Source organism: Drosophila sechellia, chromosome 3R, assembly GCF_004382195.2.
Source record: "Drosophila sechellia strain sech25 chromosome 3R, ASM438219v1, whole genome shotgun sequence".
Taxonomy (NCBI): domain Eukaryota; kingdom Metazoa; phylum Arthropoda; class Insecta; order Diptera; family Drosophilidae; genus Drosophila; species Drosophila sechellia.
In genome coordinates this window covers 10,550,293-10,563,767 of record NC_045952.1, presented here as the reverse complement: position 1 = coordinate 10,563,767, position 13,475 = coordinate 10,550,293, and the positions used below count along the sequence as shown (strand labels likewise).

At 41.2% G+C, this 13,475-nt stretch overlaps 2 protein-coding genes across 2 annotated transcripts in view; both read left to right on the top strand.

Annotated features, from left to right (window-relative positions):
• Positions 1–2,631: 2,631 nt before the first annotated feature.
• LOC6616664 lies at positions 2,632–4,094 on the top strand. Its single transcript, XM_002040983.2, has one exon. The coding sequence runs from the start codon at positions 2,706–2,708 to the stop codon at positions 4,047–4,049; it is 1,344 nt and encodes a 447-aa protein (XP_002041019.1). The 5' UTR covers positions 2,632–2,705; the 3' UTR covers positions 4,050–4,094.
• Positions 4,095–12,042: 7,948 nt separating this feature from the next.
• The window catches only part of LOC6616661 (hormone receptor 4), a 53,406-nt gene continuing 51,973 nt past the window's right edge, over positions 12,043–13,475 (top strand). The window contains exon 1 of the mRNA XM_032720632.1: positions 12,043–12,742. The gene's annotated coding sequence lies outside the window, so the exon portion shown is untranslated. The remainder of the gene's footprint in view (positions 12,743–13,475) is intronic.

Genomic DNA, 13,475 nt, shown 5'->3' with positions numbered 1-13,475 from the left:
CATACCCTCTTGGAAAGCGTATCTCAACCATTATTTTCGTATATTTCTGGAGCAATATAATCGCTGGCTGTCTGAAAATTAAGCAGCCGGCGCAGACAGACGACTACGGAGTTTCGCTGAAAGTCCCGTCCCGGTAATTGTGGCAAGTGGTGCGCCTCTTGTGGCTGCCGTTGCAGCTACTGCTTTCCACTTCACCATGGCAGCAACAAACTGCAAACAGCAACTGCAACTGCAACTGCAAACTGCAAGCCGCAGCTAACAACGGCTCTACACAGAAGCCAAAACGTGTCGTCCTTTTGAGCCACTTGAAGTGCTGCCCCTTCAGCTGAAGAGTGTGTCTTGATGTTGCTGCTGCTGCTGGTGTTGCAGTTGCGCTGCTGCAGCAGTTGTTGTCATCATCGTGGTACGTGTTGCAAAAGCAACAGCAGCCGCAGCGGCAACAACAGCCTCGTTTTTAATTAAACAATGTAAGCAGCAGAAGGCGAAGAAGAAGTTAAAAAAAATATATAATACAAAAAGCCAGCCAAGTTCAAGTTGGCTTGTGTGTGAGTTATGAGTTGCGCAATCACGACTTCTTGTCTCTGCCCAAAAAACGCAGTCTTCCTCTTTTCGTACCGGCTGATTAAGTTTTAGAACAAATGAATTAAAAAACGTGCACTTACCTTTTTTTCTGGCAGCGGCAACGGCTACCGATCGTGTTGGCTTGTCACTACGGAGGTGTGAAGTAATTTGGCCAAAAGGGCTTACCTGGTTTAGCAGTGGCAGCTGTATTTCAGCCTGATCCCTTTGTACCAGCCCGGTTTTTATGGCTATAGGAATTTCAGGCAGATGGATGCTTGGAAAGTTCTCAACTTTTTGATTTTTATTTACCTGCAAATGAAGAAAAGGAGATATGTATGTGAACAACGTTTTAAGCTCCAACGATCTCTGTGTAAAGATAAAATATTGTAATTCATTTAAATGAACAAATCAGGCAGAGATCGAGGCTAAAAAGAACTGTCCACTTGGGAGCCAGGAAAAGTCAAAAGCCAACAGCCTCCACGGTAGATTGTTGTGATGTGATTACGTCAAAATTATTAAAACAGTCTCGAGTCCCTCATACTCCGTACGTCATGTTTCCCAATTCGTCTGCTGCCTTGATCGACACTGATCTCAGATAAGACAGTCAAACAGAGACCAACCAAAAAAATGTATATTATAGCCGAAAAACCGAACACCAGAGACAAGTGCATTTGCATCAGAGATATATATTCCCCAACCCGTTTTCCAAATCTCGTGTGAAGCAACTTTTCCCAAAAGAAGAAAACCGAGTCGCTGAGAATTCATAAACTTGGGATTTTGGGGTGTAGCCAACATAGTTGTTGAAAAATATGAACAAATGAAAATATTTTCACCAACCGGGCCAAAACAGAAATGTGCATTATATCTACATTAAGTTGGCTCCCCGCTCAAGATTGTCAGCATTGTCTGTTAGCCAGTTTTATGCTTTGACAGGCCATAGACGCACACAAGGCTGACAACAATGCCATTAGTCCCCTGGACAAAAGCGAACCCAACGACAATTGACAACAGAGGGTATCCAAGAATTATCAATGGGAAACGCAGGGCGAACTGTACAAGTTTGTCCGGGAAACGGTGTGAACCTTCTTCAACACTCAAAAAAATTGCTTAATAATAGTATTTAAGTCTATCTTAGCAAGATTTTACTAGGCTTTTAAGGAAATCAAACTAAGAATGTTGTTCCTCAAACCATTTTGATATTTTACTTTCCTATATATGATTTTCATATTTCATTATATGTTAAATATATTATTAACAACGGTTTGCGAAGATATAGATATGTGATCTTACAACATTTACTTTTAGATATTTCTTTGTTATACTACACTAAAAAGGATTCGTTTTCAATGGCTTTAATATTTTTCATCAGCTACGTTTCCCCTTTAATATAAAGATAATTCTAAAACTGTATCATTAAAAAATGTAGTTTTTCGGATAATGAAATGTGTAGTATCTTTTTCAGTGCATTCTGCCTTGTTCTGCTTCCAATTGTGATTCCTCTAATCGCTCGCTAAGCTGCCAGACAAAAACACATGGCTTTGATTATTAGATCGTTGAAGCTCACACAGAATCCATTCCATTCTATTCTATTCCATTCGGTGGGACTGTTCTTCGTTTACGATTCCACTGTGAGAGTTGTTAGCATTTCCTAGAAGCCCAGCCAGGCAAAGCCAAATGCTGACCACGTTTTGTCCAACGCATCCGGCCAAGATTCTGGACTGGAACAGGGCAGCTAGAGGAGTTGGCTGGGAACACGTCTGGGTTCGTGTAATATGCAAACTAGTGAGTCTCTCTAGCGATAACTGTACAGATAGGGGTTTTTCTGCAACAACACAGGCTTACAAATTGCAGGCAGTATACGACGGCGCGATTTATGAGGACCGGCAAATCACGGCGGAGGATCGCGCCAGGTAACTACAGGTAACTACTGCTGAAAGCTGGCACAGCTGTTGCCAAAGGATTAGCCTGCCAAAGAGATAAGGACACTGGGTAATCCTCCCCCACTACTACCTGACTCACTCCCCTAAATACACTACCTAAATTTGCATAAAAACTTAGGTTCATCAAACCAAGAGCACACTCAACCAACAGCAGTCTTCGAGGAAGCAACACACAGTCATCACCTTTGACAGACAATACATATAATGTCGCAAATGCACAATACCGCATTCTACAAGGACGCTCTGGTTGCCCAGCAAAATACCTGCTCGCCGATGGAGGAAGTTGAACCGAACTACATCGACAACCTGCACATCATATTCTTCGAGCAGATTTTCGAAGAGATCGACAATCTGATCGATCAGGTTCGCATGGCTAGAGCCTATCCACAGTTCATGCCCCAGATCCTCAAGTTCTGGCAGAGGCGACTGCACCTGATCATCGGTCCAAATACGCCATTCCTTGGACTCCTGGACATCGATGACTATGTCTTCTTCATGGAACACATGGCTGATAGCTTCACGGATCTGCACGTTCACGACGGCGTTGGTCCCTTCGCTGAATTCTACGACTATATCACACACTTGTGCGATATTAATATCACCAAGTTTCCCAAGGTGGACACTTGCATATTGGCGGGCAATCCCAACACAGTGGTCGATGAGGACATACGGGACTTGACGGTGATGTTGCCCAATCTCAAGCGCCTAATGACCTGCATGAATCTATCTGGCTTATATATGCGTGGCTTCAAGAAGTTGGAGGAGCTGGTCTTCAACTCCTTGTACCACTCGGTGCCATTGGATAGCCGCTGGATTCAGGATATCTGTCTGACAATGACCAATTTGAGGGTCCTCGACATCACCGATCAGTTCGACAGTTGCGTGAGACTCACAGACATCAAATTGCCCAATCTGGAAGTGCTGAAAATCAACTTGAGCACCGTGGAATGCATGCTATCGGAGGTGCTGCAGTTGCCCAAGTTGCAGAAACTATCCGTGCGATTCGATGATTCGCGGCAATTGAACGCAGATCAGGAGACCATCTTCCAGCAGATTGTGGTGGCCAAGAGCGAAAGGATCTCCAGAATTGCCCTGAACAACGAAGTGGTTCAATTGCCAGCTCGCTGGCAGCAAAGTCTGCTCCTCGAACTGCCCAAGCTGAGGAAGGTGATCTGCGAGAATTGGTGCCACAATGACTTCTTCCTGGATCGCCAGCACATGCCCTGCCAACAAATGGAGGTGCTCAGCTTCAGTGGCTGGGAGATCGTGCGGGAGACTCAGCTCCTGGAACTGGTCGCCGAGTGCGTCAATCTGGAGCACTTGGCTCTGAACGGCTACCACAGCAACTGGGAGAAACTCACCAAGCTCGTTAACATTCGCAAGCAGGAGAGGAATCCCAGGCCACTGCAGGTGTTCAGCGACATGATGTGGGGCAACTTCACACCCGAGGAATATTATCACTGGCAGAGCAACAAATATGTTGAGGTCACCTGTGACAGCAGCGAATACGAATACCAGGAGGATGGTTTTGAGTTCGACTTTGAGTGAATAACAGCTCAATAATTTTTACCAATTGTATATATATATTTTTTCCATGAATTTTGTAATATTTTGTATTTTATATTGTAAATAAATAAGACGCACTGGCTAAATCAAAAGCAACGCACATTTTCATTCTCAAACACTCCCCGATTGCAGGCAATTTTCCAAGAGGTCTCCTCCAAACGGCAAACATTTATTTATTTCGCATTGCAGCGCTTTAGGGTCTGGCAAATGGAAAAATCAACACACTTTATGGCCAGCCAAAAGATTTAACTGTGCTCTGGGCCCCAAGTTGCCGCCGTCATGGCTTCTTGGACTCTCCTCACATGTGGCATGACCTCCACTCACATGGCCAGTTAATTTCGCGAGGCATAAATTATTTGATTTGATTGAGTCGGAAAATGAGTTCGCAAAGTGCCCAAAGCTCTTTGCCGACTGTCCAGCTCAGTTTCCCGATCACCGAACCTCCTGACCATTGGCCAACTGGCCAAAAGAAGTGAAGTTTGGCTTGGCATTGGATTTTGCTCTCTTACTTCAGGGTTGGCGCAATGCAACTACTTTCAAATAAGCTAGATTATAGATGTTTAACTATAATTTGTCTGTGATTGTTGATATTTTGGCTATTTCATAATGAAAATGAAAGCTTTGTTTCATGAGGTTTTTCGATCGAAAAGGATAATCACAGGGTATGAGCAAGCCTTCGTTTACTATGTATCCCATGCGTACTTGCACGCGAAGGAAATTAAGCAATTTTGAAAAATGTGCAGCCAGGCAATGATTTACATAACTTTTCTCTTCGAAAAAATATGGCTTTTTGGGAAAAAGAGCGTAGTTTTGCTTTCGTTTTCCAACATTACGTGAGTCGATCCGCGTCCGTCGGCCTAAATTATTGGCCGCACTGGCAAGTCAACACAAAGTGGGGTCCGGACTAATTTGTGGCCCCCATCGCCCCATCAAGAGATTAAAATGCAAACGAGGGCAGTCAGTTGGCTCTGGGCGACTCGGCGACGACAGTTTGAAGTGGACAAAATTTAGAAATAATGGACTATTAATTTATGGCCAACGGAGGAGACCAGAGATCGACTGACCAACTGACCAACCAACTGCTGGAGTTGCCATTTCCAAACGTTTTTTGGGGACAGACCTTTTTATTTTGGCTATCGACTTGTGTTAGCCGCATATCTATTGGTTTTTCATTAATTGACTAATTGCAGGGGCATTTCTTTGACAAATGCCCCACTTAAGGCTTAAAACTAATGCGACCCAATTAAAAGGCCGCTCCGCTACATCTTCGCACTCCAACCAACCAACTGAAGCATTTTGCCTAATTTCTCTATCAATTTTATTTAACATGACACTAGGGCACACAATTCGTCATGGTGATGGCAATCAAAGGGGCCTCTACAACCTGTCCCAAGTGTAACGAATTTGTAGGTGAAATTTGAACGCGACTGCGAGGATTTCTTGACTTTTGGGCCCCAAAATTAGTTCGAAGCCACAACTTTGTGGATTTGCAGAGCAAGCTTGTTAATGAAATCGAATCGAATCAAATTAATCGAAATGAGGCAGCCTAGCACCAGCTGATTTTACCATAATTAAATTAAACATAAAAGGTCCCAAAATCCCCAGAGGCCCTAAAGTGGTGTACTGTGTCGGATAAGTTCCATCGCTCAGACCATAAATACGGCGATAAGACGATGCGGCTTGCTTTTGATATTGTCTTTTTCTTTGGGAAATTCAGTGGCTGTTGTTTGCCATGGTTAAGGTGAAATTAGAGCTTGTAATGACCGGTGATCAATTATGGGATATTACAAAAAATATTAATTAGGTGCGCCTTTCTATATAAAGTTATACGAAAACTTTTCTGCATACTAAAATAAAATGATTTCTGCTTTATTAGCAACCTTTGAACAATTTTATCCTCTCATATTATTATCAACATAAGTAAACATATAAACTTATTTATATTATATGAATATACATATTTTTTTATTCAAGATCATCGATTTAAGACTATCAATTGGGTCTTCAGTTCAACTATTTATCGTTAACGGTTTGGTATTCTTCCACGAAGTCTTACCCATGAACTGGCTTTCCAGGTGGCCCGCCGTGTTGATTTGCATCAGCATCGGAGCAAGAAAAAACCACAGAAACGAAAATAACACAAAACATTAACACGAGTGTCAACAAATCTTAACGAGGTAACAAAATGTTTGGATCCGGTGCCAGTTTCCTACAGTTTGGCGCATAACTAGCTAAACGTTGACAAATCGTTTGGTAACTCTATACTTTTGTAATGCAAAAAGAGAAAAGTAAGACCCTATTTTGGGTCTACGCACAATACAAAGACCTCGGACACAGGCAAGCGAACAACAACGCCAACGAACTACAAGATAAATGCTTACAATTTTATTGCCAAACCGAAAACTTGACGTCTTGTCGCCGGTTGAATGCGCTCGTTCGAACCTCAATCGTAGCCTGCCATTTGTTTTCGGTCAACAAAAAAAAATGCTGTAAAATATATGGAAGAAAAAAATAAGGAAAATTGCATCCTCGAGTCACAGTCGCATTGACATCTCATTGATTAATGCCAGGCGGGCCGGTACCAGACGGTCATTGCAGCAATTGGCGCGGTTCGATTAATTTGTCACTTGGCAAAAACTTAATTACCCCGAAGATTGTCATAGCTGGCTCAGTTGGAGGCCACTTTGATGGCTGGTGTCTTTCGAAAATCGCGTGACGTATCATAAATTCCAAATGATTTAATAACGTGAGCGACTCAAACCCAAGCCGCCTCTCCCATAAAAGCGATATTTGCACAAAAATATTTGCATTAGAGCAGTGATTTATTTTATATATCTAAATTAAATCTAAAATTCATTGCATATTTTAGTTGTTAAATCAATACATTTCATAACGTTTATATAAGTTTTTAATTAAATCCACCATTATTTTTTGTAGTGTAATGAAGCAGATGAACGGCGATGGACAAATGATCGCCTACTTTATGATGTGCTATCAATGGCCTATCTGTCCTCTCATTTGTAGAGCCATCAAAATGCTAATTGAAATAGCTTTTCCTTACCGCTTTTCCTTGGCGAGCCGCCTTTCATCTACAGCCGTCGCTGCACCAGAAACTCAAACACGCGGCTGATAATGCTCCAAATCGAAGTCATTTGGTAGCCGCGGCGGCAAAGCATCAAAAGCTATCGCCAACTGTAAACTGTCAAATTTAATAACTGCATCTAACAATGCTTAAGAAGCAGCAAAGTTCCCAAATTGAATATCTTCAGGCAACTTAACGATCCGATGCACTCACAGGCAGCTCAGATTTGCATTTAAATCGTCTAGCTACCGCCGATGATTTTTTTTGTGACAAAGCATTTGCCCCTTCCAAACAATTAATGAAATGCGTTCTCCTGGGTTATTAAAAACAAATTTCCAGCATTAAACACGCTTATCGCGGCACCTCGCTAATGAAGACATCAACAGAGGCGCTGCAAAACAAAAGACTTAGGTGACGAACTTGACGAACTCTTTGCGAGGCTCGAAGCCGATCGGTTCCGTGTGTTGGCTTTGGTCGCTGATCAGGCAAAGGAAATCAAATTAATTTTATACCCACTAGATTCAGAAGAATGCTATATGCTCTTATAGATCTAGGTCATCTGGATTGATATTCAATAACTATTCTTTTGTGATTGTCAAGCATTGAAATATAATAATAATAAAGACTTAATTCTTTAAAAATAAATAAATCTGCATGGTTATTATAGTCAGTACAGATTCACATTCTAATGGAATAAGATTGCATAGGGTAAGAAACCTTAAGATCAGCTCTTAAACGAAAATCTATACCTTACTATTTTCAGAGTTCAATTCCAACAAAGTTCTTCATCTCCGCAAACATCGGCAGCAGAAAACTGCGGAGAGTGCAACATTTTGTGGCTCGAGGGCACGTGCATGCAATTTTCATTCATACATTATTCATTCATAATGCGCTTGTGGTTTTCACGAGGCAGAAGGCAAAGTCAGAGGCTAAGACCATGAGCTGAGAAGGGGAAAATGCAGAGGGACACAGAGACCAAGCATTCACATATGGACGTCTGTCTGGGTCTCTATTTACCATTTAACTTTTCGCCTGTCTCCGAAACAGACAAAAAATAATTGCCAATTTCAAGTCAATTGCCTATTTACCCTGGTTATGGCTAATAGAGAAATCGTAGGAGCAATCATCCACGCCAGAGCCATGAGATATCCACGAAGAACTATGAAACAAATGCTGGGGAGGAAGAATTCCCATTTGCATAGAACCAACAATTGAGATAATGGCGAAATTTTCGTAATTGGACCCAAACTGACAATTACTTTTACAGCGCAGACTTTTTTTGAGAGCAAGGCTCAACTTGTTGACAATCGCATTTTGAGGTGGTAACTCAATTTATTTATTTAAATTTCGCTTTTTGCCGGTTCTCTGGTAAATATTTATGATGTGGAAGGAAGTGAACCGAGCAAGTTGACGCCAGGCCAAAACGACTGGGATCCGTGTTGGTTATGATTTATGTGACATAGTTCACTAGTGGATGCAGGCATGATTTAAAGGGCGTTGCACTAATTGAAATTGCAAATATTTGGTTGCCCCGTAAAATTGATAGGAATTTTATGCCGCTTCGTGTTGCAGTGTGAAACTCTTGTGCCTGCCACATTTTCAGATTTATGACACAGGCATGGCAGTGTCACATTTATTAATTGAAGAATTATAAGCTGTTAATCCAAGATCCCTCAGTTATGATTATTATGAGAGATGTTCGACGATCGTAGAGATGATATACGTCGGAAACCCTAGACAAGCAACATGTGTGGCGAGCCTAGTAAAACAATATAAATGGGGAAAATGCCCAATAAACAAAAAGAAAATATTTCTAATAAATTTTCAACCTATGCAATTTGCATATAATGAATGGAACTCGTTATCGTAAATCACCAATAAAGTAAGCGAAACCGACCGAAATAAAAGTGTCACCTTTATATGTCCCACTTATTAGATGCGCCTGTTTCTAGACCCAATCGAGTTTGTCTATATTGATGATGATGAAAACGAATGCCGCAGCGCCACACACAGACCGCAGTCCAATTGAAATGTTTTTCGAAAATTTACGACTTGAAAAGGAAAATTTTCTAGGCTATTAAATTATCGAAATCAAATCAGCAGACCGACCACCAGCATGATTTTGGAATTGGATACCACGAATGGAAGGTTGTCTTTCTACACAACGTTCCTAATGAATTAAGGCAGATTATTAAATGTGTTGATATATTTCTTAAAGTGTATAGATTCTTTGATTTTAGTTTTAATTTTGGATGCGATGGGTACACACTTGTCATTTGCATAGCTAAAAAAAGAATAAAGTAGCAATTTTCTCTTGAGCAATGCAAGTGGGCGTTTATAACTAATTTTCAACGCAATTCAATTAAAAGCAGTACACTTTGTTAGGAGCCAACTAAATATAAGTGAAAAATCCAGTCAAAGGAGTTGTCCATAGTAACCATCAAGTAAGCAACGACAACAACATCAATTGGCAGTCATGCTAATGAATGGAACGCGTTTTTGTAAATTGTCTGCCAAGCGAATGAATGAATGAATGAGTATGTGACTGAATGAGTGACTGACAGCCAAATGGCAGAGGAGTTGCCGTTTAATGAGCAACCCCTTCTTAGCCAACCAGCCAGTCGACAACAGAAGCCACAAACGATGTCGATGTCTCTGCGTAGCCCTAGGGTATTTATTCAATCCGCCGGTCCGCAGACTTAAGAGTCTCTCATTAATTCATTAAAAGGTGTTAAAAACGGAAGCCAGCGTCAGTTGCTGTTAAGGACCTAAAATGGTCAATTAAGCGACAAAATGATTGGAATTGCGAACGTTTTCAATAATATAATCATCAAATTAAAGTGATGGAAAGTTGTAAGCTTGATTTTAATTACTGATATTTCATCATTTTATATGCTTATTAGTCAAACAGAATGCAATTCAAAACTTAAGAGCACGTCACATATTTACGATTATTCATAGTTGTAGTACGTCGGAATACAATGAATAATATTAAATATAGAATATTTACTCCAAGATTATATTGAGTACTTTTCCGATAAGCTTCTCAAGCCTTTTTGGGTTTTTGGGCCATACTATTGTCTCTGTTGCCATTTCTCAAATTTATTTCCCTGACAAAGTATAAGCCTGGCGAGCTTATTGTGCTGCCATTTGTTATTGCTATTGCTTGTGTCACATTCTGAATGAGCAATTACAGTTAATAAGAGTACAAATGTCAAATGGCCGATGTGGGCGATTCGACTAAGTATAATTAATTTGACTTGCGGCTTAGGTTTCGCTCAGTGTAAGACACTTGAACTAATTGACAAGTTTCCATATATAAGCATTTTGTGAATGAATGAATTCGAGTTTTCAGTTGGGAAGGGAGGGGGTAAAATATGAATATGATTAGAAGCCAAAGTGAGTGTGTGTGTGAGGTGAGCTTAGTGGGCGTTTTCAACTGCGCTCTCCGTCTCTATCTAGCCGCGTTTCGCTGTCTCTTTTCGAGTTTTCATTCACAATCTAATGCCGGGCTTAATCCACACCCACATTATTTAAAGTGGAGCAGTGCACAGAGAGGCTCTGTCCTTGTCTCTTTCTCTTTCTCTTCCACTAGCTCTATCTCTTTCCCCTCCCTTTCTCCACCTGCACCCTTTCTAACGCTCTGTCTCTTTCTGCGAGCACAGCTGCAGTATTTTGCAATTCAATTTGCAGTCAGCTGTAAGAGCGAGAGGTAAAAGTACGAATTTATCAATGAAACCACCCACGTGACCCCTTTGTATGTACACATGTGTGTGTGTGCATGGCGTTTATTTGTGTGTAAGTGTGCGTTTCTGTGGGTGCTGTTGTCTAAAGCTTTTTTCTAAGGGGGCCCAAGCTTTTTTCGGCCAATTAGCTTTCCTTGGTGTTATTTTTAGCTGACTAGCTTTCCAGCAAAAGCTTTAAGGATAGATAGACGAATTTTGATTTCGATTCCAGGAAAAGTTAAAGTTTACTGCATCCGTAAAAATCCTGGTTAAAATATGTACATATGTATGTCTGTTTGCACAAGTGCAATGAATGACGCAGATTCTACAAGTATCCCTTTGAAAGGGTTTTGCACACGTGGAGGGGGGGAGGGGAGGGGGGTTTGATTCTACTAAGAGGGTTGCGATCAAGAGTGTTGGCTAAATGTGTGGGCTTTTAGACCGAGGAAAGCCCACACAACCACTCGTAGAACTTGGCACGCTCCGGTGCACTGAAAACAATCTAAGATGACTTTAATCAAGATTATAGCTTAAATACTAATTCTATTTACAAAACGTCTTCTATTGCAAGAAGCTAAATATAGGGCATATAATGAAATTGTTTGTTGAAAATATTACATATATTGGTTTACTACCAGCTGAAGAGGATTTAGAAAGAGCAATAATTTAGTTTAACTTAGATGGAGGTACCCAGGACATTTATGACACTCACACTTCTTTTCAGTGTAGGAAAACGGCTTAAGAGTAATCCAAAGGTGTTACAGCCTTATGCTAGGCGATAGAAGCTCAGCGAGAGAGAAAAGCACTTTTAGGCGTTGCGGGGGTTGTGTGTGTGGCTTGTGGTGTTTGTTGTTCGGTGTTCGTTGCCCCACCGGCAATCCCCCGGTCATGAGTGCGACAAGGACGGCTAGCTTAGCCCGTCCGCATGTACAGTTGTGCCCACACACAACAGCAACAACAACAACACTAAGACGAGGCATCTCAACTGGGCGACAGATCTCTAAGTAAGGCGATGATCGGCCCACGACTGCCACACTCGCACACTGCCATCGCAAACGGATACAGATACAAAGCCACGTACAGGTACAGATACAGTGAAACCGAGGCAAAACAGTCAAGGCAGCGCTGCAAAGCGAAGCAAACCGTATTTTTTAATACCGCCGACAGTCGGACGACGGATTGAATCGCAAAAAACGCATCGCAACCGGAAGGAAATTATCGTCTAATAAGTTGAGCACAATAAATTCGAGAAAAAAAAGGGAGCAAGGCAAGGAGCAGGGGATCTTATATACCCGATTTACGCGCCCTATGCATGAGATCGTTAAGCGAATTAAGCCGAAAGATAGCCCGTAGGCCAATATCTCGACCAGCCCATCAAATTGCGTGTTTCAAATCAAAATTGCATAATCTGAACGAAGAAGCCGGGAACGAGTTAGCAACTCTTCGCTAGCCAACGAGATCGCGATTACAGCCGGTGGATATCTTTCGCGTAATCGCAGTAGCTACGTCGCTTCCTTTGACTTGGCCACGTTCTATAGCTGCGCATCTTATCTTATGCTTGGCCATCTGAAGTTTCAGTTGCAGTTGGCAGTAGTTGTTGCAGTTGCAGTTGCAATCTACGGTTGCGGTTTATAGTGAGTCGCGCGTGCGTTCGCCTTTTTGGCCCGCCTCGTAATTAATTACAAACGCAGTCGCGCGATCCCCAAACCCCTCTACTGTTGGACTACAGATGAAAATCCCAACGATCCTGCCTATTTACGCGCCCAAATCTTGATGCCCTAGCCAGACCAGCTCTCTGGGCGCTTGCGTGCTCTGTTGTCGCCGACTTGCCTCCGAATCGACGACATCTGATTGCCTTTTTATAGCTGGTAAGTAGTAGTAGTAGTAGACCCTGCCTATATTGCCCAGGCATCCACCATCGACATCTGAACAAGTATATTAATGGTTACAGCGGGAAAGGGGCGATTGTCGGCTTGGTTATGGCCTCTAATGGCCTTTAATTGGGGCGAAAGCCAAATATAAGGCTTTATTAAATATATGATGGGGAAAATTGAACCGTTGCCAAATTTATTACGGCTATGGTACATTAGTTTTAATTTATTAATAAATTATAGGAGAATTACCCGAAAACATATATTCGTATATATTCAGATTAGTTTATTGGATAATTTCTTAACACAATTCAATAAAGGTAATTAACATAAAATGTTTTGCGATTTTCCAAAATTCCTATATCACAAAACTATAAAGGTTTTTTAATTTATAAATTAATTAATTAATAAACATAAAAATGCATTCAATATTTGTAGTACCATTGATAAGATTAACATTTCTAATGATAAATGGAATGGAAAAGATTACACATCTTAGAAATTTCTAGACAGCTGCCAACTAATCAAATCAAATCGAATGAGATCATATTGCATAAAATTATTTACACATTCCTTAATATTTAGGAGCTGTTTTTGCCAAAAACCATTTGCAGATAGACTCCATTTGCATTTCGAAACAAACCTGGTTTTTTTTTATGAAGCCAGCGAATGTTCGAGAAGTCAATTGAATATCGTGATTTACCGCCATTCAATATGAATGGAAATAAAT

Bases quoted from the DNA above. Each gene is read 5' to 3' on its own strand.
- LOC6616664 (XM_002040983.2), top strand. From the start codon at position 2,706: ATGTCGCAAATGCACAATACCGCATTCTACAAGGACGCTCTGGTTGCC.